The 25,822-nt window shown below is 47.6% G+C and overlaps 1 protein-coding gene across 1 annotated transcript; it reads right to left on the bottom strand.

Annotated features, from left to right (window-relative positions):
* Positions 1 to 25,598, bottom strand: IDS (iduronate 2-sulfatase). The gene is given in 10 exon segments (XM_046672947.1): positions 1 to 4,418; positions 4,421 to 4,882; positions 8,376 to 8,549; positions 10,645 to 10,771; positions 16,519 to 16,689; positions 18,244 to 18,444; positions 20,954 to 21,042; positions 23,838 to 24,015; positions 24,702 to 24,838; positions 25,330 to 25,598. Coding segments are annotated over 10 exon segments (1,686 nt in total). The 5' UTR covers positions 25,427 to 25,598; the 3' UTR covers positions 1 to 4,368.
* Positions 25,599 to 25,822: the final 224 nt, after the last annotated feature.

Here is a 25,822-nt window from a genome sequence, read left to right as displayed (position 1 = left end):
CAAAGGAAAATGCATATTTATTCAATCTCCAGATTGGGAGGGGTCTCCATGTTTAACAGGAAAAAAAATCACAAAGGAAAAGAGCGATTTGTTTGATTACTTAAAAAAGTGAAACCCATAACCAAAATGTGAAGGCAAATTCACACAACTGGAAATACAAATGCCCAGCAATCATACAGAAAGAACAACGATCAAAGTCACTAACAAGCAAAGAATTTGACGCTAAAACAGGATACCACTTTCATCTATTATCACGGGGGTTGGGGTTTTTCGTTTTGTTTGGTTCTACGGTTTTTATTATTTGTGTCCTTGTTTGCTTTATTTTTAGTTTTACTACCCTAAGGTAGTAGGAGAGTCGTGAGAAGAGGAAAATGGAGATGCTTTTGACAATTTGGCACTGAGAGACTATCCTAAGTGGGTAATGTGAAACACATAAGAACATTTTATTCACAAGGTTATTCATCACAGGATTATTTGTAATACCAAAAATCTGGAAATAAACCAAATTTCCAATAATTGAGATAAGGTTAAGTAAATTATGATAAAACTACACAATAAAATATATTACCACCAATATAAACTATCTTTGCAAAAATCTGTAATAACCACATGTTACACTTAGTGAAAAAATGAGAATATAAAATTGCACGATAAAGCACATAGCATGGTCACAATGTGAGAACTTCATACTCCCCAAAAGACAAGATATTAAGTGACTTAGGGTAAAATCCTGATGCATTTTCTTACTTTTTATTACATGTGTTTTCCAACCTTTCTATAATTAACACATTAATTTCACAATCAGAAAAAATACCTCTTTTCAGTAAGGTCACCACAAGAGTCTTTAGCGAGGTTCATTTCATCCCGTGGTACAAGCTAGAGAGTCACAAACCCCAGCCTCTTGGAACTGGGGGCATGGGAGTGGGGTGTGAAGAATGGTCACGAATGGATGGTGAAGGGAGGAGGGAAGAACCTAGGGGTGGGCAGGGAGGTAGGGATTGGCAAGGGAGAGTCAGGGACCAGTACGTAAACTGGTCAGCCGAGGAAAGGGGCTTCGTGGAGTCAGGGAAGACTCTGACTGCTCAGCGGAGGTCTGTGTAGACCCAGAAGTAGGCACTAACGGTGTTCTCAAAGGGCAGGTTCAAAGAGGGATTTCAGGAAGACACATGGATTCTTTAGGGGCAAGGGAGGAAAGAGGAGGGAGAGGTCAACTACTTGGGAAGGAGGTGTGAAGGGCTGGGCTGATGGTGATGAGAGTGGAGAGGAAGAGGCCGGTTGCCAGGGTGAACTCCTTACACTACACTTAAACCAAACACACTTCAGTCACCTCCAGACAATTCCTTGCAGACAAACACGGGGTAGCGGATCAACCCACAGGAGGACCTTGCCAACAGCCAGGTGGATCCAGCTCAAATTCAGAGTTAATCTAGGGCTCCTCCATTCAATCAACTTTCTGCCATGATGGAAAGGTTCTAGATCTGTGCTGTCCAATGTGGTAGCCGCTAACCACATGTGGCTATCAAGCACTTGAAATATGGCAAGCGCAACTGAGATTCTGCTTCTGAAATGTTTGTTTCATTTTAATTAACTTAAATTTAAAGTCACATGTGCCTAGTGGCTACTGGGCAGCGCACACCTGGGGCAGTGGTTCTCAAAGTGTTCCCTTTGGAGGAGCAGTGTGATTTTTAAGAAATGCAAATTCTCAGGCCCCACCCCAGATGCACTGAATCAGAACCTCTGCAGGCAGGGCCCAGCACACTGGGTTTTAACAAGCCTTTCAGGTGGTTCTGGTGCACCCTCATGTTTATGAGCCGCTGAATTAGGGCCAATCAAAATTTCTGGGATCACTAGTTCTGGTTTCAACTAAACTGTATAAAAGAACCCCTGCTCAAATGCAGTGGGGATTTCTACAAATAAAGTGACTGGAGAAGCATTAATAAAACATGTGCAGCTCAGAGGGATTGGAGAAAAGGTATATGAAGCAACAAAAATGTGGTTTCTCTAAGCCAAGTCAAAATAAGGAATGTGGCAAGCTGTGATATCCGAAAACCAGAAAGAGGCCGCTCACCCCACTGTGTGGTGGAGACGTGCAAAAAGAAATAAAAAGTGGCTCTCAATTGAGTTCAGTGTCAAAAGCACAGAAAGCAACCATAACCCATAAGAAGACCATGCCACTGTACACGCAATGCAGAATTCACTTGTAAAGGAGAGATTCTTAAAGGGAGGCCAAGGAAAACTAAACCCTAAGGAGAGCTGAAGCACTGGGGCTATGCCCTCACGTAGAAAAGATGAGACAGAAGCACTTCCAGTGGAGACAGACTGACATGCAAAAGCGCCCCAGGTAGACCCAGACCCGGAGGTGGCTTCGGCCCCACAGGTGAATTACTGCCAAAATGGCAGCTGCACATCCGATGAGCGTGTCGCCATGCATGGCCCCTGCAACAAATGCAGGGGCACTGCATCCACCTTCAAGGACACTGAATCCACATCAGTGATGCTGCAGCCACCTCCAGGTACACTGCAGGGGCGCTGCATCCACTGCAGGGGCACTTCACTATCCTGGCACAGTTCAGCTTACGACTTCAGCAAGAGCAGAATGTGGAGATTTTGGATACTAAAATTATGCTTCAAGAAATAAAGCGAGAAAAAATGATGAGGTGTACATATTGTGGCCAACCAGGGACAACAAATGGATGTGAAATAAAAGCCTGTGTTAAAACTCGCAGCTGTGGGGTAGGAGATAATGCTAACCCCACTGACAATACGTCATGAGGAATTGAGACAGGATTGTAAAATTCTTAGTAGAAGTGTGGAGAGCGATGAAGAAGGAGAAAGAAAAGGATGAGGGAAACTTTCCAAAAGCTGAGGATTCCAGAAAAGAGACGAGCTTCAGGATCGGAGAGATGAATGGGGCACTTCAGTCCTCAAGTAGAAATTGTCGCTGCCAGAACACTAAGTCACTTAATTGCTTAGGTCATTGTGTTACCATATATAACTCTACTATAGGCTAGTTAGTAAAAAAAAAAAAAAATCAGTATTTGAAATTTTACTGGTTTGAAGTAACCTTTTAATATTTTAACATAATATCTTGCCTTTTTGGTTACAATATGTTGCAGTAACAACCTAATTTGCTGTATTTTGTTTCACATTTACCTTTAAACACTGAAGCCGCACTTGTAAAGAAAGAATTACTAAAAGTTATTCACTTTGATAAAGGACTACATCAGACGTTTATTTAGAAAGTGCCTGACTCTTCTGATGACGATTGGCTTCAACATGTTGTAAATATGAGTTGTGAATATTCCATCTTTTTAAAAATGACATAGGCTAAGCTTACTACTATCACCTGCCTTTCGGGTTACTTTTATATTTAGGAAACACAGAACTACATTCTGGGGGATTTGAAATTACCTAATATTATGCTAATAAAAAGTGTTCACAACTCTCAAAATAATTTATAATTTAATAAATTAATGTCATCTTTAATCAGCAATTAAGAGTATTTCCTGCCTCCGGGATAAACGGGTGTTTGCAACCAACCATCCCTAAAGAGGTAGAAACACTAATACGGTTCTGAGGGACTCAGTTCATGGGTACAGTTAGGCCTTTAAATGTTTTCCATTATGAGTAACAGTGCCTTTTAAGAGATGGCCTTTGGGTTCAAGGGTCAAATTATTTGCTCACAAATTATTACTTGCGCCCAAAAGTCTCTGAAAATTTTTAACTGAACTTCCCATACATCTCATGCCTCTAGTTTACTGAGCATTATTTATTATTTGATGTAGAAATTCCACATTAATCACTTCATGTATATTTTATCTTTGGATTTGAAAATTTGCGATCTTAGAAAAATTGAAGATAGACTTTAAGGCCTTGGCATCTAACATTATTAACTTTAAAAAGAAACCTGGATTAGATGTTGACATAATATTTTGAACATATTGGGCTAAATAAGATATATTATTAAATTATAAACAAAAGAGCCAGGAACTTAGTGTTGAACCGAATTTGATACATGGTTGCTTTTTGAAATGCACTAAATTTCACTAAGTATTTCTTGAGTATAGTGTTAGGTTCAGTTATGACAATTTTAGTTTGCTAACTTGGTACTTATTCATTCAATGACTTATTCACTCTACGGCTGTTAAACGAAAAAAAAAATGGAAAGAAAGGTTCAGCCTAGCCCCAGTCCAATCACCAACTAGAAAGCAATAAAGATGAAATCAGAAGGTTTGGCCATTACATATTCTCAGGCCAAATTGCTGATACATGTTTTGATTGCCTACCCCTCAGGTTACCTCCAATATTATGAGTAATTACAAAATAACTAGCTCTAACTCCTTCTCTCACCAGCTGGAAGGGAATGCATCATATACGCCCTCTGTGGTTGGCAAAACTCAAGGCATCAATGAAAGGGGAAGGTCTCCACCTTGGGTGTCATTATACATGTTGTGATCCTGCAAAGGGTCCGAATCTACAAGATACAGTTCCCCTGCATGGACGTCAGAAAAGTTAGCCAGAAATTCATCGGGATTGAAGCTAACCCACACAGTATACCTATAGTCTATTGTGCGTATGGAATAGCCCATGACCTTTATATCTTTCAAACTCGGCTTGTCAGAATTCCACTGAGGGGAGTCTGCAGGCCGGGGGTACTGGCTATAGGCAATCAACTCACGGGGATTAGCATGAAGGTATGGGTCCTCTTCCGAGTCATGGGTCCCCTTTCCGAATTGAAAATACTTCAGAAGGTTTTGGCCTTCTCGGCACAGCTCAACGTGAAATGAAGGACTAGGGCAGCGAGGTGGAACGTGCAGTCCCGCAAGTCCTGCAAGCGTGGGGAAGAGAGAGAGAAGCTCCACGAGGTCCAAGGCTTGCCGGCCTGAAGGAGGAAGCAACCCGGCAGAATGGGTTACATTACGAAGATGGCTGCAGCCAGGCAGGATGAATAAAGGGGCCCAGGTGGGCTCCATGCATTGTCTTCTTTTCTTTTACAACATTTATGTTTTAGCACAATAATTTTAGGAACGACACTAACTCAGTACCTCACCCAATAGCAGGATGCAAAATGAAGATGCCCTCGGCCTCTTGGAACTTTTAAAACCTATCTGAATTTTGGAACCACCAGTGTCTAACTGATTCAGGCAAGGATCATCAATGGAGACCCAAACCACTGGGTAAAAGTCTGTTGAGGAACAGTATATTCTGAGTCTCATGGTATCACCCTGCAGATTACTCCGTTCTGGACGTCTGCATTTGATCCATCTCCTTTTTTATTGTGGTAAAATACAAACGACATCAAATTTCCCATCCTAAGCACTTTTGAGCATACAGTTCAGGGGCATTATGTACACTGTGTACAACCACCACCACTATCCATCTCCAGAAATCTTTTCATCTTGCACAATTGAAACTCTGATCCCATTAACCAACAACTCCCCATTTCCTCCTTCTTCCAGCCCCTGGCACCCACCATTCTACTTTCTGTCTCTATGAATTTGACTACTCCAAGGACCTCATACAAGTGGAATCACACAGTATTTGTTCTTTTGTGACTGGCTTTTTTCACTTAGCACAATGTCTTCAAGGTTCATCCATGTTGTAGCATGTGCCAGAATTTCCTTCCTTTTTAAGGCTGAATAATATTTATTGTATGTCTCTACCACATTTTGCTTATCCATTCTTCTGTCAATGGACACTTCCACCTTTTGGCTATTGTGAATAACGCTATGAACATTCATGTACAAGTTTTTGTTTGAATACTTGTTTTTAATTCTGTGGGATATATACCTAGGAGTGGAATTGCTGAGTCACACGGTAATCCTATGGTGAACTTTTGGAGGAACCACCAAACCGGTTTCCACAGTGGCTGCACCATTTTACATTCCCACCAGCAATGTCTGACGGTTCCAATTTCTCCATACCCTCACCAGCACTGTTGTTTTCTGTTGGATAATAGCCATCCTAATGAGTATGAAATTATATCTCATTGTGGTTGATCCCTCTTTAAAGTCTAAATCTTGCACATATATTGATTCCTATTAAAATTTATCTTGGCTTTGGACCATTGTTCTGGCCTTTCTGGATCTTTAAGAGTTTGCTTTATACTGCCCAATTTTATTTCCTATACATTTGATTTATAAGTAAGAGAAAAGAAGATACCTTTTTGTAAAGGTGATACCATCTTTACAAAGGCAGGCCTGGATGACATGACCACCTTAACCAGGTGACCAAACTTGGCATCAGTAATAATGGCACAGGCCACCATGAAGTGCCCCCAGTGTGATACAATGGGAGTATACAACCTCACATGTTGTGTATGTGTCAAAAATGTTTACCCTTGGGGCTGGCCTGGTAGTGTAGTAGTTAAGTTGGCATGCTCTGCTTCGGCAGCTTGGGGTTCACGGGGTCAGATCCTGGTGCTGATCTATACACACGCATCAAGCTATGCTGTGGTGGCATCCCACATACAGAATGGAGGAAGATGGGCATGGATGTTAGCACGGGGCAAATCTTCCTCACCGAAAAGAAAAGGTTCACCCTGAATCTAGTCATGAAGAAGCAATCAGACAAATCCCGACTGTGGGCTGTTGCACAAGACAGCTGGCTTGGATGCTTGTAAAAAGATGAGGTCAGGGACATGAGAGGGGACCAGATCATGTGAGGCCTTGTCGGCCACTGTAAGGACTTTTGCTCAGAGTGAGACAGGAGCATAGGAGGCTCCAGAGCAGGGTTGTGACATGACCTGACTCAGGTTTTAACAGGATCGGTTTAGCTACTGTGCTAAAAAACTGTAGGGGATCAAGGGCACAAGCAAGGAGATCTAGCAAGCTCTGGCAGTAATCCAGCAAGAGATGGCAGCAGTGGTTGGCGGTGGGCAGAGAGGTGGTGAGAAGTAGTATGGACAGATTCTGAATAGAGAGTGACAGACCTGCTGACAGAGTGCACATCACATATGGAGTACGAGAGAAAGACAGGGGCCGAGATGACTCCACAATTTTTTGGCCTGAGCGACTATTGTTATTTCCTGAGAAGGGGAAGAGTGTCAAAGGAAAAGCTTAAGATGAAAGGTCAGAAGTTCAGTGTTGGGCATGTTAGACTGGCCAAGTGGGACAGGCTGCTGGAAATCCAAGTCCAAAGTTCAAGGAAGAGATACAGGCTACAGAAAAACTTTGGAACTAAACTGGATGACAGTGCAGACACATAAATTTATAACTTGCTGAACACCCCCTAACAAAAGATTTAAAAAAAGATTCTCAACCTGTCAGAAAATTTCTCCAAGTAAACAAAGGGCTATAATCACGCCTTGAAACGTTTAACCTTTTTATCAATGACGTGAAGGAAGAGCATGCAACATGCAAAAATTAAATGTGAAGAAAATAAAATTGGGTAGTGTAAAGCAAACTTGGAAAGATCCAGAAAGGCCTGAATGATGGTCCAAAATCAAGAAAAATTTAAACAGGAATCAATAAAAAGTGCAAGATTTAGATGTTAAAGATGGATTAAATGCAGAAGCCCAGAAAGGGGACAATGTGCGTTAGCAGAATTCATAGTTAACAAGCACTCCCAAAAGAGCAAACATCAGCTGAAGGACTTGACTCGTCTCTGCACCGAGCAGATCCAGCCAGGAAACAACTCACAAAGAACCCACAAAGGTTGCCCTATGTGGCAGAGAGGGGTGATTTTCCCCAAGGGACATTTCTGGCAGTACTTTCTCAAACCGGAGCGCTTTGGAAGACAGACAGCAGGATAACCAGGGGTCTCATACGACCTTGAGAGGGACAGCTAGAGGACTGCAGAGCTCAGCTTAGTGAAGACAAGCTTCGTGGTGGTGTTTTCAAAGCTTGGCAGGACTGGCAGGTGGAAGTCAAAGTTAACTCGCCCTTTACTGTTGGGGAGGGCAGAAGCAGAACCACCTGGTAGATTTTACAGACCTAGTGCTTCACTAGATTGATGAGCTGCCAAAATGGCAAATGTCTCCCTCACAAAGGGCTGAGTCCTTGCCAGGATGTGCAGGTAGTGGAGTTCTGCTCATCTGTAGCGGGGGCAGGCCCCTAGCATCCGCTTCCTCTGAGCTCCAGAGCACAGTGTTGTCACCTCTACGATAGCCCTCCCCATCCTGGGGATGCCACCTGCTTCTCTGTCCCTCTTGCCCTTCTAAGGCTCCTCACGGACAGGGGCCATACTTGTTGGCTCTGGCCCTGCCACTCCTCCCTGACCCAGAGCATGGGAGATGCTCAGGAAACATGAGCAGGAATGCCCACCCCGGGCAGGAGGGTGGGCTAGGTAAACCCCCGGCTATGATTCGATAAGGTGGTTTATATAAACTAAAGGGGCTATTACTGTCAAGCAATAACACTTCGGCATATGTATACCTGGCTCCATGACTTCCGAGAGGGGATCAAAAGGGTCAATGTAAGAGAAAAGCTTCTCGCCTGCATCTGGAAACGGAGCCGTTCTGCCCGGGACATAGAACATCAGGGGCACGCGGGTAGTGACATCAAAATTGCTGTATTTGGCCCATTCTCCATGTTCACCTAGGGCCCACCCTGGTTCATGAAAAGCACAGAATGGCAGAAAATGAATAATTACATTGCAGCTTGTTCATTTTAGACACCACTTCCTGTTGTAAAAATCAGAGGAAGCAAAAACTCATCACCTAGAAGAAAGAAATTCCTCTAGAATCACCACAGAAAGGATGACTTCACCTGAACATTGCTTTATTTGAAGTTAGACATTTGTCTTGAATGAGGAAACCTTAAAAGCAAAAGAATATTAAATTCCCAAACTAACATATATTCTTTTAGCAAGCAACTAGCAACATGCACCAGTGTCCCCCACACAGACCTGTCTCCCCTGCTAAGACAGGCTCATTCTTGACTGGGAGGGGGCCCCAACAGCCATACTGTCACCATTGCCCTGTCTTGTGCCTGCTTATCTCTTGACTCAAGTCTCACAGCTCAAGTTTTCGCTTTTGGATGTGTGCCACCAGGATGTCTCATCCAATTTGTAAGATGTACTAGAGACTAAAAGAACATAACTTTGATTCCAGATCCTTCATCTTGATTAAAAATAACCCTTACCCTTGACTTAAAATATCTCTTGCAAAAGATAGCTTGAATACTCCAATTTGGAAATTTCCAATCTTTGTAAGTTTGAGCACTCTTTTTGATATAAAAAACATAAAAGACAGAGATTGTACACTGAGTATTTCGTGTTACAAAATAACCAAAGCCACCAAAAGCTTCCATGTATGGACTGGAGAAGGCTCTGGAGTTTGGCTGTAGGAAGTCCTGGGAGGGCCCTTTGAGAAGGGCCATTTCTAACCATCTGCGGCTGCCTCAGAGCAAAGAGAGCTCCTGAGGGGGCCTTGTCTTCACGGGGCACAGTGGACTGTGTTAGCACTGGAAGAGGAAACTAGGCACAGAAGAGGAGTCGGAAGCAGATGGCAGGTCACTGGGGAAACAGTGAAAAATTATGACACCTCCATATAAAATGGGCCTTTACAAAGCGTAAAGTAGGCCTGTGAGAAATGACACGAAGAATTGTCTATGACGTTGCTAAGTGGGAAAAACAAACCAGGGAACAAAATAGCACAATCAATCCTACCTGTGCCATGACTCTCTATTACACACGTACACACACATGACATGCAGCCACCTGGATGTGCATAGCCAAGGTTGGCAGAGGGCCCCTGACTGTCAGCATCTGTTAGCTCTGGGCAGGTGGGATAAAAGGGCTGAGTGCTCTGGCCCTATGGGATATAGTCAGTATACCTTCTTCTTTTTACATTGAGTGCATGTTATGATCTAATATCGCCCCATTTCATATTTGATGATATTAAAGAATTGTTTCCTATTTCTACATATGATAATGGTAGTATGGTTATACCTCAAAAGAGCCAATTTTTTAGAGATACTGTTTAGAAAACTGAGCAACCTGAAATTTAATTCAAAACAATTCAGGGTTGGGGAAGTGGGTGGGGATGAGCCGAACAAGTGCCATGAGTCGATAACTGGGGAACAGTGAGATGGAGACTGGGGGGAATGTTGTTGTTTGTCCTCTACTCTTTGGCATGTTTAAAATTCTACAAATTAAAAGGAATTTTTTTTAAGAAAAGATGTCCCCACTTTTGGAAAAAGTAGAAAACTGCCTTAGAGGAGACAGAGAGCTGCAAACCCCAGGATCTTGGCAGAGAGGACAGCAGGACGAGTGATGGAGGGAAAGCCAGGTCTGACAGCCTTGCTGGGTACTGTCAGGATTGTTCTGGATCCACCTAAAGCAAACTAAAAGTCCTCCAATGCTTTATGTTAGAAATAGGGGTTAAAAGGGCTCCCCACACCAAAGGAGGGCTCCTGCTGAGTTCACCAAGAAATAAAAAAGGTTGCTACAAGGTCCCCTACCCACCCACCTCTACCACGTGAGCATCCAAGATGCTTCCTTGACCCAAAGAGGTCCTGCCTCCATGGAGAGAGGTCCCAGGACTAACAGGTAGTCATAAAAGTACCCTAAGACCCCAGACTTGGGGTACCACTGATTCCCAAAAGAGAACACACCTATGTTTAAAGGCAATCTAGAAAAGCACATTTCACAGAAAAGTTCAGATACTTTGAGTAACTCACCAGGACATTTCAAAATGCTTACCATGATCTGAGGTAAATGCAATGATGGTGCTGTTGGCCAGCTGAAGATCATCCAAAGCACTCAAAAGGCGGCCAACCTGTGTATCCAAATACGAAACAGAGGCAAAGTAGCTCTGTCGGATTTTCCGCTGCAAATTTTAACAAAATAAGTAAGGAGAGTGACTATGATTTAAAGTACTGCGGCATACACAGACACAGTGTTCGTCTGAACGTCCCTCCCGAGCCCCCCGTCCACTGAGGCTCTTGATGATTTTCTCAGCCAAAACACCACACTCGTTTCCCTACCATCTGCCCGCCCTTGCCCATAAAGTCACAGCGAAATCTGCAGGTCCAAAAGGAAGATTCTTTTCTAAGCAAATCAGCTTTCACTTCAGGGCACAGATCACAGTGGATGGATGTGCTGCTTATTATTCCTTTCTGTCTCCTTCACACATTCTTACTGGTCCCAGGAGTTGACCATGTATATAGAAAGTGATCTCTCAGTCCCTCCAAACCCTGCTGAGGATCACATCAAAGATACCACACAGCTGTCTTCATTTCCTGGGGCTGTTGTAACAATGTATGATAAACTGGGGGGCTTAAAACACCAGAAATGTATCATCTCCCAGCTCTGGAGGCCAGGAGTCTGAAATCTAGGTGTCGGCAGGGCCAGGCTCTCTCTGAAGGCTCTAGGGGAGGCTCTTGCCTCTCCCTAGCTTCTGGTGGTGGCTGCAATCCTTGGCGTCCCTTGGCTTGCAGTTCTCCACTCTCTGCCTCCGTCTTCACCTAGAGTTCTTCCTGTGTCTCTGTCGTCTTCTCATAAGGACACCTGGCATATTGGATTAGGGAACACCCTACTCCAGGACTACTTCACCTTAACAGTTACATCTGCGATGACCCTATTTCCCAATAAGGTCACATTCTGAGGTAGTGGGGGTCAGGCCTTCAATGTATCTTTCTGAGGGACACAATTCAACCCATAGCAACGGCCGTGGGTGGGCCTTTCCTCTGACCACTGTCTAACTCACCAGAAGACAGCAACTGCTTATCCTCACAAACTGTGGCTGTCACATGAGGCTCATTTCTAACAAACTCCCAGCAGGCAGGAGAAGAGCAATGGAGGGACCAGAGAGCAGCGCACCCTCCATGGTCCCTAAACACCAGAGGGACTTCAGGAGCAGCCAGGCTAAGCACTGAGTAAAAGAGCCACGGCCCCTTCTGAGCTGACTCTCTCCCAGCCTTGTTCACAAATATTAAAGAAAAGATGACTCAATCCTCCACCCCACCAAGGGCGAGAAGCAAGGGAGCTGCTGACCCATCAGACCAGCCCCAGCTTCCACTGTGGGCCCAGCCGGTCTTATCAGCTAGACCCACTGGCTTCTTTTTGTCACTGCCAGGGTGAGGACAGTCATGAGATTCAACCGCTCTCCCCTTGTGGTGAAGACAACAAATATCCATCTAACCTTCTAGAAGGATTATGCCAAACCTGGCCTATTTCTACTTTCTGGTAGATAAGGTCTTCTCATTTGGGGAAGTTTGGCCCTCCTGGGGACAAACACACCTGTCAGGATGGCTGTGTCCTATCCATGGGTACACCCTCATTCCTATGCTGGCCCCTGGAAATAGGGCAAGAGGTAGACGTGGTCCTCACCCTCAATGAGCCATCCGTCCAGTGAGGACATGGGCATGGTGACAAGAAAAGGCATGTGTTATTGGTGGAGCCCAGGGACAACACCAGAGAATGAGCCCTGAAGTCGGCCTGGGGAAATCAGGAAAGGGTTCACAGAGGAGTCAGCATTTGAAAAGAGTGCTGGCAGTCAGAAAAGTGGGGGTAGGATGCACTAGGCAGGGGCTGCAGTGCGTGGAACGGTGTGGAGTCACCACAGAGCAGGACATGCGTGGAGTCAGTGAGCTGGCCGGTGTGGCTGGAGAATCAAATGGGAGGGTCAGGGGTGGGAGAGGACTCTGAAAAGGCAGGTCAGGGCCAGATGATACAGACCTGCTGGGTCCATCCAAGGAGTGGATGTCCGGGGCTGGAGGCCAAGGGAGGCCCCGAGGTTATTCAAGGCCAGGAGTCAATGCAACCTGGGCTGCAGGTGAGTAAGAGTCTTTCGGCAACCACCCAGAGCAGATTCCAGGGGCTTGAGACAAACTGGCACTAGATCAGCGCTGGGCACAGGGCATGTAGGAGGTGCTCAACAGACACTTGTTGAAAGGACAAATCAAACCCAGACCCACTGCAGTGGTCTGGAAAGATGCACCGAAGGAGCAAGGGGCCAGCACGGATTCGAGAGGAATTAGGGAGATCGAGCTGGAGTCAGGGGAGGGGAGGGAATAGGTGGGGGAAGGAGATGAGGACTCCAAGGGTGACTCTAGGTTTCTCGTTCAGCTGACGGCACAATTCAATGGCATGGGGGGCACAAAAGGAGGAGGAGGGAGGAGAAAAGGAACAAGAGTGGCGGAATGGCCCAGGGGGGCCTACAGAGCTGAGGTCTCCATGGGCAGTGACCAGGAAATGGCTCTTGCAACCCAGCAGACAGACATGTCTGAAAATCAGGAGCAAGGCGGGGGCTGGAGGGGTAGTTCTGGGAGTCATCTGCGGGCAGGGTTCAGATGAACCTGGCTGGAGAGATGGGGCAGAAAGGATACAGTGGGGGCGCTGGGGCTGACCCTGGGGAGTAGCACTCCTAGGTGGCAGACACAGAAAGAGGGGCCTGCCATGGGGACTAGAGTGGAGCAGGAGGGCTGGCAAGGAAGCCCAGGAGGTAGACGTTTCCAGAAGGGGTGGCACTGCTTAACAGTGAGAAAGCAGCAGGGACTCAGGGAAGGGCAGGAGCCACAAGGAGGGATTTTATTGGCCAACAAGGTCAGTGCTGCCCTAGGTGAGAGAGCTCTTACTGGGTCGCGAAGGCAGAAGGCCACGCAGAGTGGATGAAGAACAAATGGACAGCGAGGCAATGGACACAGCCAGAACAGACCATGTTTCACTCATTCTCTCTTGAAGGGTAGATGAGGGAGCGGGAAGGGATGAGAAACAGGCAGGGGCAAGGGAGGCGGTACTTCTGAAGATAGGATGGCCATGAGCAGATGTAAAGGCTGGAGGGAAGTCAGTGGGAAGAGAGGAAGGCTTTGCTCACAAAGATGGGAAGGAGGGGTAACAAGGTTGGTGAGGGGGTTAAGTCCCTGCTGTTCTTCTTCTGAGACTAAGGAGAAGGCTGCGAGCCCAGCACACGTGTACATACAATTTTGGCTACTGATAAGGGAGATTATTAACAGTGCCCGTTTACCAAGTACCTGCTGGGTGCCATTCAATCCTTTGAATCTTCATTTAAGGTGAGTGTTACCATTCCTATCTTACATGGGAGGACTCTGAGGCTCAGACAGGTTGACTGACTTGCCTAGAGACACATAGCTGGCGAGGGGCACAGCCAGGATCTGTACCCACATACATTCTGTGCATTCTCCTCCCTCAGGCTGTCCAGCCTCCATTTTTGAAACAGGAAATGTGGTCATCCACTGAGAGACGGGTCAGAGGGGCATAAGGGGCTGGAGGAGAGTGGTGAGAGTAAGAGGGAGCTGAGCAGAGAGCTCCCAGCGTGTCTGGAGGCTGGGCAGGTAAGTGCTTCTCCACCTCCTGGCTGCGTGGCTTCCCTCCAGCCCACCTCAGGACTCGGGCTTGAGAGCAGAGCAGGTGGCTGGACTGTCCGTGATCAAGGTATTGCAGGTGGGGCAAGGATAAATGCCCAATTGTGCCGAGGGGCTGGTGAGGGCAGTAAGTGACCTGCCCCGGGGCCTTAGCTATTCTGGGGAGGAGCAAAGCCCCAGAGGGGACCTAGACATGGAGGGAGAGTAGGAATCTACACCCTGGTGATCCCAGGAGGAGAGTGGGGAAGGAAGGCATAGAGTAAGGAAGCTGTAAGAAGAGACTGTGGTTGGGGTGGTGGCCGAGGAGGAGTCGGCCTGGGAGGTGACAAACTCCCGAGTGTGCCCCCTGAGGTAGCTGGCTCACAGGGAGCTGAGTTAGAGGGCTACGGGCTGAAGAAGGCACAGAAATGAGAAGCTCAAGAGTGGAGTGAGATGGGGCTTGGGCATGGACACCCAAAGCTGCAAGAGGATGGTGAGCAGGGCCCAAGTTCAAGGGGAATGTGGCGCAGGGACCAGCACACGAGCACACCAGCAGGTCCTATGGGTCATGCTGTCAACTCTGTGTATCCAACTGGGCAGCTACACCACCAATGGATGGGGGTGTGAGGAGGGAACAAGAGAATGTGAAGGAGCCCTCACCATGCAGCTGACACTGCCCTAGGTGCTTTCACACGTTCGCTGTAGTCCCCACTGAAAACCTCCGAAGTGGGTGTCATGACAGAAAACCTTTCTCCGCCTTGTTTCCATTTTACAGATAAGGAAACTGAGGCTCAGAGAAGTAAAATGACTTGACAGAGGTCGTGCAGCTGGTATGGGGTAGAACAGGAATTTGAACCCAGACTATTTAGAACCAACAAAACAAACCATAGAGCTTTGGCATTACATGTCTCTGGGGGTGAATCCTGGCTCCCTCTGGCACTAACTGCGTGATGTGGGGCAGGTCACCATACCTCTCTGCCTTTAGTTTCCTCACCTCAACAACAGAGAGAGCAGGGACCTCACTAGGCTTCCATGGGGACCAAAGGAGATGGCACACATACAATGCTGAGCACCCTTCCTGACACACAGTCCACTTCAAAGGGTTATTTTAAGTGACTGTCACTAAAAAGATGTCCAGGTGCAGCCTTGCAGCTGCGACTCAAGCAACCTTGCTCTCAGAACCCCCACAACAGGAAATTAGGAACAGAACCAACTGATGAATCCACTGCCTTCCAAACACTCATCACTGCCACCTGAAACTCAGGAATCAAAGAGATGTGAGGGATGCACATCCCCCACCACCCAGGCTCCTGCTGTCCAAACTCAGGGGCCAAAGAGGTTTGGACAGCAAGAGATACCTATATATTTTGTTTTGTTTTGAACTATCCCCTCTAGCAGAGGTTCTCAAGCTTCCATGTGCATCAGAATCACCAGCTCTGTTCTGTGGAGATGCAGCTTCCCGAGCCCCACCGCCGGCTTCCAGTTCCCTAAGTCAGTTCCTTCTTGGTGGTTCTGACGCAAGTGGTCCAGGAAGCACACTTTAAAAACACTGCCCTCTCCTTCCACTATAGACTGCCTGATGGAGTACTCACATGGTAACAGAAAGACAGGGCTACGTGTGGAACATTCAGGAAAGAACACTGGTCAGTATGTCTTCTGTACTCCAGGGAGAGGGTGGCTGATGAGTCAGTATGAGGATTCTAATTCCGTGACTGTTCCACCCCCCACATCATGGCAAAGGGACACCAGACATCGCAGCTGGATGGCACTAGCCATGTTGGTGCCCCAGCTCCCTCTGCACCAAGGCCCTGCTCACCAAGCCACCCCCGGAGAGTGATGGGTGCCCGTGCAGGCTTTCCCACAGAGGGGACCTGCAAGTACCAGCAAACCGAGCATTCTGAGCTACATGGGAGTTGCCCACCCTCCTGTAACTGATGAACTGTCACGTGGATTAAACAGTATCCCCCACGAGTTAGTGATGGTCACCGAGCCCTCTTCCCCACCTCCATGCCCACATCCAACGAGTCACCCAATGTCCAAACGCCCCCTTCTTTGGAAGTAGAGACACTCATCAGGAGATTCTTTATCCACCCAGCACTGCCCATGTCCTAAATTCCTCCAGACCACCCCCAATCCCAGCACTTCACAAGACAGACACAGAGAAGGTTCTTAGTGAGACATGATTGATGGAGTACTGTCTACTGAGATAAGTGGTGCCACCAATGATATCATGCCATGAGCGCCTAATACTTCCCCAATATATCCTTGGTACCTGGAAGTCCACAGGAATTGGGCCATAGGGCATGCTGAGGTTTAAGGCTTGGACATCCTCCCGCTGCCTGATGTCCATCCAGGGGTTGTAGGCCACAGGAGGGAGGCCAGCAGGGACCTGGGGATCAGGAGCCAGGGTGATGTTCTCCAAGGGATACAACTTCTGAAATTCCTTGGGGAAAGAGCACACAAAGGCACCATGCTATCACTCTTTGGGCAAAAGCACAAGGCTGGGATTCTATCTGTACTTACACTGCCTTCTCTCTAAGTCTGTGATGCATTTGTTTGCTCACAAACACTCCCTAAGTCAGGCTTTAGGTCACTCTCACAAGATGCCACTGGTGAAGAAATCATGGAAATTCTGTTTCCGACAACCCAGACATGACGGTTATCTTCCCTCATACAAATCAACACCCTCCCGTTCTGGTCTCCACCTTCTCTCCAACAAGTAAAGGTGTGGTATTACCTGAGAGAATTACCCTCAGGTCTGGTAATTCACTGGGAGAGTTCACAGGACTCACCAGACAGTCATACTCATGGCTCTGAGTGATGACAGTGAAAGGATAGCACACTCAGTTGGCAAAGGGAAAAGGCGCATGGGGTGAAGTCTGGGGGAAACCAGCACAAGCTTCCAGAGTCCTCTCCCAGTGAAATCACACAGGATATATTTAATTCCCCCAGCAACGAGCTGTGTGGCATGTGTGAAATGCTGCCACCAGGGAAGTTTGTTAAAGCCTCAGAAACCCAGGGTCTTTACTGGGGCCAGTCACCTAGGCACCCACTGCCTGCACATAACAAAATTCCAGACTCCAAGCCTGAAAGCAGGGTTTTGCATAGACAGTTTAGGCAGAATGAGCCACTCTTATCAGTTCTGGGAATGGTGGGAAAACTCCCGAGATCCAGGTTCCCAGAGGCCAGCCAAGGGCCAATCCTGTAAGCAGGCATTGTCTAAAGATCGCAGTCAGGCCTGCTAGGTGAACTCTTTTCTGCACAAGAGGCAGGAGAAGTGAGTCTCATTCCATCAAGGGGGCTGACAGCTCCTGCTAGGAAGGCAAGATCCCCTGGGTCAATCAAAGCAAGACAATTGCAGCATCAAAGAACATGCCTTCTGGTCTCTACTCTCATCACAAGTGAGGGGCATTCTTTGTGAAGTCAAAAGGATGGGATGCTCAGGCCTGGGGAAAACAAGATACGGAAAACTCAAAAAGATTTTTCAAAAAGAGACTACATGTTCTAAATGATATACGTGTAAGCACAGGATTCAAGGCTCCAATGAGCAACGAAGTGCCCTGTGTCTAAGGGGTCTGACCTGACAAGCTCCGAGGAAAAGGCAGTTGTTGACAAGGGCTTCACCTTCCCTGGAATTGTGTCCTAAGGGCCATCCCTTATTGCAGGCTTTGGTGGCCAGCCCTGCCTCACTTCTCTATGATGATCTCATCATCCAATCCACCATTTGCTCACTGAGTTCAAGGAAAGGAAATAAAACACTCCAGTGGAAGAAGTGGGAAGCCAAGTGTTTCCAACAAGATTCTTACATGTCCTAAGCTTACTTCCTAGCTTTGATCTCTAAATCCCATCGTCACACTACTGAGTACTCTAGTACCATCAGGCACCCCTCGTGACCAGGGATAGCAGGATGTGGCCAACTTCACTATACATATCCCTCCTTCAACAAAAGACACAACTGTCACGGCTGTGTTGGATTAGCCCTCAGCTAGCTCTTCACCTTGGGATATCTGAAGGGGATGTGCGGTTTATGATACCCAACAGCCAGGAAGAAAGGACTGGTAGATGTTTTCATCTTTTCCAACAAGCGTATGGCTTCCTCAGTGCTCTGTTTGTCAGGCAAGGTGCCCTCAGGCACATCTGCCACATCCACGGGGCAAAGCAGGTTGGCATGGAGTTCTCCGTCTGGCCCCCTACATGTCTTTCAAAACAAAACATATAAAGTCAGCTTTTTAAATGCAAGAAATAGAAGTCGTGAAGTTTACACACTCAATGGATTTAACATTCGCATCACCAGCTCATTAAGTATTAGTCATTCAGGTTGGACGAGCACACAGGAAGCAGAACTAAAACAAAGAAGCATTTCTTCTTTTCCAGGCCCGGGCCAGAAATCCACCAGCACTTAGCTTCTTGCTGTTAATCCTCTGTCTCCAGGTCATAACTAATTAAAGGAAACCCAAGTAAACAAACGATCAAAAAAACTCTGTCTCTAACTCAACAATAAAAATATAAATAAGCCAGAAAGAAGCCAATTGAAAAATGGGCAAAGGACTTGAATAGATATTTCTCCAGAGAAGAGATACAAATGGCCAATAAGCACATGTAAAGATGCTTAACATCATTAGTCACCAAGGAAACGCAAATCAAAACCACAATGAGATACCACTTCACACTCACTAGGACGGCTATAATTTAAATAAATGGAAAATAACAAGTGCTGACGGGGACGTGGAGAAACTGGAATCCTCATACAACGCTGGTTGGAATATAAAATGGTGAAGTTGCCTTGGAAAACACCCTGGCAGTTCCACAAACAGTTAAACATAGAGCTATTATAGGATCCAGCAATTCCACTCTCAGGTATACACCAACAAAAATAAAAACCTAACTCTGAACAAACACTTGACCTAGCAATTATACTCAAGAGAAGAGAAAACTTAAGTCCACACAAAAACTTGTACACAGATGTTTATAGCAGGGTTTTTTATGGTAGCCAAAAAGTGGAAACAATCCAAACAGCCATCAACTGGATAAATAAATTATGTCATGCCGATACAGTGGAATACTGTTTGGCTATAAAAAAGAATGAAGTTGTGATCCATGCTACAACATGGATGAACCTCAAAAACATTATGCTAAGTGAAAGAAGCCAGACACAAAAGGTCACATATTGTATGACTCCATTTATAAAAAATGTCCAGAACAGGCAAATCCATAAAGACAGAAAGTAGATCAGTTGTTGCCACAGACTAGGGGCTGAGAAGAAATGGGGAGTGAATGGTAATGGGTGCAAGGTTACTTTCTAAGGTAATGAAAAGAGTCTTAAATTGATTTTGGTAATGGTTGTACAACTGTGTGAATATACTAAAAATCATTGAATTATACATTTTAAAAAGGTGATTTTCATGGTATGTGAATTATAGCTCAATTAAACATTTTTTTTTAACCAAAGATAAAATGTGTCTTCAATTTCAAAGACTGACTAAGGTTTGTACGACAGGGTCCCAGTCAACTAGATAAGGTGAAACTCCATGGAAATTTCCAGATCCATGCACAGAATGGAAGCTACTGCTTCATTACCCAAAGTGGCCATGTTGGCACAAGGCCAAAATTAGTTTTGACTATGATTTCTACCTCACAAAGACCCAGGGGCAGCAGCAACTGCTCCTCCATCTCAAAGAGGAGCGCCCTTTCACAGGCATGCCTTGTCCACCCTGCCCTTGGGCAGGCCAGCCCTGCACCTGCCTCACAGCACCTCCTAACCCTCTACGTTCAAACGATCTGCAGCATTCATGGGGGACTAGGCATGGTCAGACCCACGGCTTTGAGAATGAATGTGGGGGATGGGAACGGGGCCTGGCATTTGTAAGTAAGGCCACTAATAAGTAGCAAGAAGGCTTCAGGGAACAAAGAGATTGAGATGGGCTCTTCCAATCTCATTCTGCTCCTACTCAAGCCACAAGCCAAAGGTCAAAGCCCTCAACTTTCACCGTATTCTGAAATGGGAAGTTGCTGAGAATTTAGAATACTCCTTTCCACCCCACCAACCCCCCAAATCCGCACTCTTCTCCACATGATACTTCTAAAAACCTCCGAGAAGCATGTCATTTCTCAGTTCTCCTGCTGGTTTCCTGAATTTCTTAAAAATGGATCTTAGTTTCATTTATACATTGGGGGTTCCTCCAGACCAAAATTAAATTTTTTTGTAGATTCTTTATTTTTCCATAATGCTCTAAAATTTTAAAGCCCCTATCAAAGGTCTCAGCACCTAAACAGATTCATTCGGCCTGAGACTGACAGACAAACAGACAGACAGATAGGTGGTATGCCTTTCTCTCAATCTGGGCCGAGGCTCCTAGAGCACAGGTCTCTCTTCTCTCTTTCATGACCAGCATCTCCTATAACCCTTGGCACAGAGCCTAATCAGAATGAGCACCAAGGAGCCATTAAATGAGTCCTACAGATTAGAACATAAGGTTCTAGAACAAGGCATACCCACTGGCTTCTAAAACGCAGCCACCTCTTCCTGTGGACGTAATGCTAATGATCCCAACACTAGTCTCTCTCAAGTCATGATCTCAAACACAACCCGCTTACCTCACTGTGTAACCAGCTTAAAAGAACATGCAGTACACCCAATAGTTAACCAAATTTGCTAGACCAGGAAAAAGCAGTTCCTCTTCAGAACAGTACCCCTTTCACATCCTTACCTTGGTGTTTTCATACTTTTCAGAGGAGGGATGATAAGGTGGAATAGACCAGCTATATGGAGAATCGTCACTATGATTTGAAGATATTCCTTGAAGTGCAAAAAAACGAAAGTTGTTAAATAAAACATGAAGGGTCCTTCACTGCTCTCTCCACCCAAAATCCAACTTTTGTAAGCAGTTGGGGAAGTATCACCTCCCCTCTTTGGGACTCAGTTTCTTCATCTATAAAATCCAGAGCTTAGACCAGATGATGAGAAGTCCCCAATAAAGCAACTCTCTAGGTGTCTATTTGAGTACTGAGCATCTGATCTCCTGGTCCCTAACGCCCTGGCAACTCACGCGAGGCTCTGAGGAAGAATCACCAAAGGGTGAGATCAGTCAGCCTGTTCCAGCAATGCAGCCCAGCAGAGCCCTTGCTGGAGCCTCTCAGCAGCCCTACACAGGAGGCAGCAGAGGCATCAGCCCCACCATGGGCCGGGTGGGGAAGGTGAGGCTCCGAGAAGGTCAGTGCCTTGCCTGATGCCAACCAGGCATTAGATAAGTGAGCCAGGACTCAAACCCACGCCTTAGGACTCCAGGTTCAGTGCTCACTCATGAAGCAGAAACCCACCCCTAAGGTCAGTAGTTCACAGTCGGTTTGGGAAGACAAAACAACACGTGAAACCAAGGAAGGACTGCCAGCTGTCTAGAGAGTAGAAGAGGTGCTGTGTAAGTAGGGGAGCCCCCAGGCACAGAGGTGATATGGGTCCAGTGAGGGCTGGCAGCAAGCACTTCTAGTAGTCAGCGAAGCCTGCAAGGCCTCTGAAGGAAGTGCCGCCTATGGGGATTGGCCAGGTAAGGCAGAGAGGGTAGTGCAGGCAGAACCATGGGAGAAAGAGCATCACCAGCGCAGCAACACATTAAGGCTCCAACGGGAAGCACCAGATGAGGCAGGATTGGAGGCAAAGGGGCAGTGGGTGGAGGGCTTATCACACAGCAAGCACTGTGGGAAGAGCAGAGGAAGCCAAGAGACCTGGGTTCAAATCCTGGTGCTGCCCCTTAGTACCCAAGCAAACTTGGGCGAGCTACTTGACCTGCGTGAGCCTCAATGTCCTCCTCAGGAAATGATGATGACGAGAAAAACCCACCATGCTTGCTGTTGAGGAGAGGATTAAAGGAGCGGCCAGCACAGTAACTGGCACTCAGTGGTGGCTGCTGTCACCTCGAACAGATCCTTCCCTGACAGAACAAGGTCTTGAGAACAAAACTCAGTTGAAAAATGTGTTTCCACAAGGACTGCACGCGAAGCTTTTGTTCTCTGGCTAAGGCACGGCACGCAGAGCCTGATCCCACAATCTAATTATCAGGAGAAAGGAGGCCACGCAACACCACTCAGGCCTTGTTTGGCCTCCATTTCTGAAGCACTATCTCCCCTCTGCTGTATTTCCTCCTCTCCACAAAATCGTCTCTGCCCTCCCTCCAGCTGTATTCAGACAAGGGGTGTCATGATGAGTCCCAACTGCAGAAAGTTCTACTGATGGTGGGCTTTCGGCTGCACAACATGATTCTTGACAGATTCAGCTTCACAACTTGGCCCAACTTAGCCCAGCCGAACGTTACCCTCAAGCTGGACTGGCCAGCTGGGTTCCAAAAGAAGGCTGCTGAGCCCGCTGGTGTAACCAGCGAGCAAAGGGAAAGCTAGTGAAAACACTCACGTCACGTTGTAGCCCCTAATGAGAAGCATTACTGGCCGGGCAGGCGGACAGAGCTTGGGTTTCAACACACTTTCACGCGCCCGAACTACATGGATTGGGGCGCTCCACTGGGAGGTCATCAAGGCAGCTCCAACTCTAGCTTCCCAGAGAAGGAATCTGAGGCTCAAAGAGGATGACTGATTTGCCCAAGGTCAACTTCACAGCTAAGAAGGGGCAGAGCTGGGACTGGAACCCAGGTCGTGAATTCCTGGTGTCATCATCCATCAGCAATTCACCCTGCCTCCAGAGATGTTCATCCTGATGGCACGCGTGACAGCAAAGACCTAAAAACAGCTTAGACTAAAGTAAGGTACATCTGGATGTTAGACTACTGTGCAGTCATTAAAACTGACTTTGCATGAAGAGTAACTACATGGGAAAATGTTTATGTTTCAAACATTCACAATATAAAATTGTATATACAGGAAAATCTCAAATCAGAAAATAATATGCCCAGAACAAGGAAACATCAAAATACAGCTCTCCTCAGCATGCTGCAATTGTAAGTAATTTATATTCTTTAGTTTATATTTTCCTTTTTCCCAACTTTTTATCAAAAAAGCATTACTTCAATAAGTAAAAAAGTTTTAAAGTTTGTCTGTGCTTCAGCATTCTCATTTTGGCATTAAAGAGAGCCAATTTATCAGGCAGTGTTCAAAGTTAGGTCTGGCGGCCCCTGGGAGCCTATAGGCCCTGGGTATCAGCTTACTCTCCTCTTTCTGACCTAATTTACAGATGGTGGGCAGCAGCCCCAGCCAAGTCATAGCCTCTTCTGGGCAAGTCGGCATAGCTGCCCTGGTCTTGCTATACTGACAGGGACCCTGGGGTACAGAGGGTCAGGTGCAGAGCTGGACTCACACTCAACCCTGCCACCTCCCAAGCCAGTGCCCTTCCTTCCACCCGAGGCATCATAGGGACTAAAGAGCACCATGACTAGTTTCTGAAAGCAAGAAAAAGTCCTGCTACCCTTTATCACTCTTGGTGAGAACATGAAGCCAAGTTGAGAATATTTTGTATAAAGTCAGCAGTGACAAACGAGGTGTCCACCAGCCCGAAAAGGCCTTTGCAAAGACAGCCCCAACCCCAGGAGGGGATCCCTGTACTTGGGCACAAAACAAGAGACGATCCAGACGTTGGACAGCAAGCAGTACCAGGGTGAAAGACTTTTCCCACCGACATGGTCACGTAGCCATTCTCCTTGAAGTACTGGGGGATGGTGGAGAAGTTTCCAGCATGCACCCTCCAGTAGGAGTTGAAGTCATACAGGCGGGTGGTGTCTGGTCTCCTCCCGGTGAGGAAGGACACCCGGCTCGGGGCGCACACTGCTTGCTGTTAGGGAGCAGAAGCAGAGGAAAACATCCTCAGAGGAAAACAGAGTCTGTGAGCTAAAAGGTAACCAGGCAACCTCCCGAGTCCCCGGCAAACAGCTTGGCAGCTGAGTCATGCAGATCTCAAAGCCAACCAGTGGGATTTGGGCCTCACCCAGATGCCAGAAATAATCCTTCCCAGAGAGAGAGAGGGCAGGACTCAGCCCCTCAAACCAGCAGATGATTGTGTCCTTCTATGTGATGGTGTCTCAGACGTGCACAGAGCAGGCAAGGGTCTTCGGGGCAGCCCCATGCGGGGGCTCAGGGAGGAGTGCTGCCATGGCAAGCTGGCAGGCTGGCACCTTCCCAAGGTCAGTCAGCAGATCTGAGGACGGCATTCTGCAGCACCCCTTCCTCCTCAGCACCAGGCAATCCCCTCTTTGGGGAAGAAAGCTGGGCAGGACCGTCCCGAGCATGTTAGAGCCAGGGCATATCCTCCACCCAAGGGCATATCCTCCACCAAGCTTGAAGGCACAAGCTTCCTTGCCAGTGGACGCCTGGGTCTTCTCAAACGCCATTTTCCAGACTATGTCTCCCTCCAATAAAGAGATGTCTGGCATAATCAGTGCCATCTAACAATAGCTGAAGGGATCCCCCAACCCTCAGTGCACAAAGCACACATCCACACCTAGGGGTCCCCAGACATACCTGAGCAAAGGCATTCTGGAAGAGGAGGCTGTGGGATGCCAGTTGGTCGATGTTTGGGGACCTGATGAGCTGGTCCCCATAACAGCCCAGGGAGGGACGCAGGTCATCCACGATGATCAGAAGGACATTCAGAGGATCTGGACGGGGGAAGGGGCTTCAGTGAGATCACCTGCACTGACACTGAACCCCTACTCATGGTAGGTGGTAGGGTACTGAGAGGCCCAAGGCTGGCCCCTGCACCTTGACAGCCCAGCCAGCCAAGCAAGGGAGAGGGTGACCAGGGCTGGGGCTCAGGGAGGGTGGGAGTGGGAGTACAGAGGAAGCCCCAGTCCTGGGTGGCAGGGTTAGGCTTTGGCCATGGCCAAAGCCTGGATGAGGGAGAGAGAGAGAGTGAAGGAGGGAAGGAAGGATAGAGGAAAGGAATGAAGAATTTAGGGATGGGGGGAAGGCTGGACAGAGGGAAGAAATGATGGCGGGTCGGAGGGAAGGAAAGGAGTGAAGAATGGAGGCAGGGAAGAGTGGATGGGAGAAGGAACAGTATCAGAGAAGGAGCAAGGCAGTTAAGGATGGATGTAGGCAGAGAAGGAGGGAGGGAGTCCTGCAATCTGGGCGAGGGCGAGGGAGGAACCTGTGGCCGACTCGCCTGGCGCCGCAGACTCGAGGGAGCTGCAGACGGAACCCAAGACCAGAGCAAGCCATAGCAGGCCCCGGCAGGGCGGCAGCATTTCGGCACCGGTGCAGCCGTTCTGGGGCGACGGCGACACGCTGCGGCGGGAGGGCAGGGCTGAGCCGCCGCCGCCACCGCGAGCCCCGCCTGGGAAACCAGGGCCGTCCGCAGGAACCACCCAAAGGTGGCTCTTCAGGCTGGGGCTCCGGCGGAGCACGAGCGCGCTTGCGCTCTTCGTCCCCCGCCCGCCCCGCCCCTCGGGGGCGGGGCCTGGTGGGGAGCGAGGCCCTCGCGCGATCTGGGACACAGCAGAGCGGGCGCCGCCCCGCTGCTTCTTCCGCCTCGCGCACCCAGCGGCCCGTGCGCGCCTTCACAGTTGGAGAGTTGCTGGGGGAATCTTTCCAGGTGTTTCGGAAGAGCTGTGATGCGATGCAATCACTGTCCTTAACCAGCA

This window comes from Equus quagga, chromosome 10, assembly GCF_021613505.1.
Source record: "Equus quagga isolate Etosha38 chromosome 10, UCLA_HA_Equagga_1.0, whole genome shotgun sequence".
Lineage (NCBI taxonomy): Eukaryota > Metazoa > Chordata > Mammalia > Perissodactyla > Equidae > Equus > Equus quagga.
Note: the sequence above shows the minus strand (reverse complement) of the source record. Positions and strands in the feature narration are given on the sequence as shown.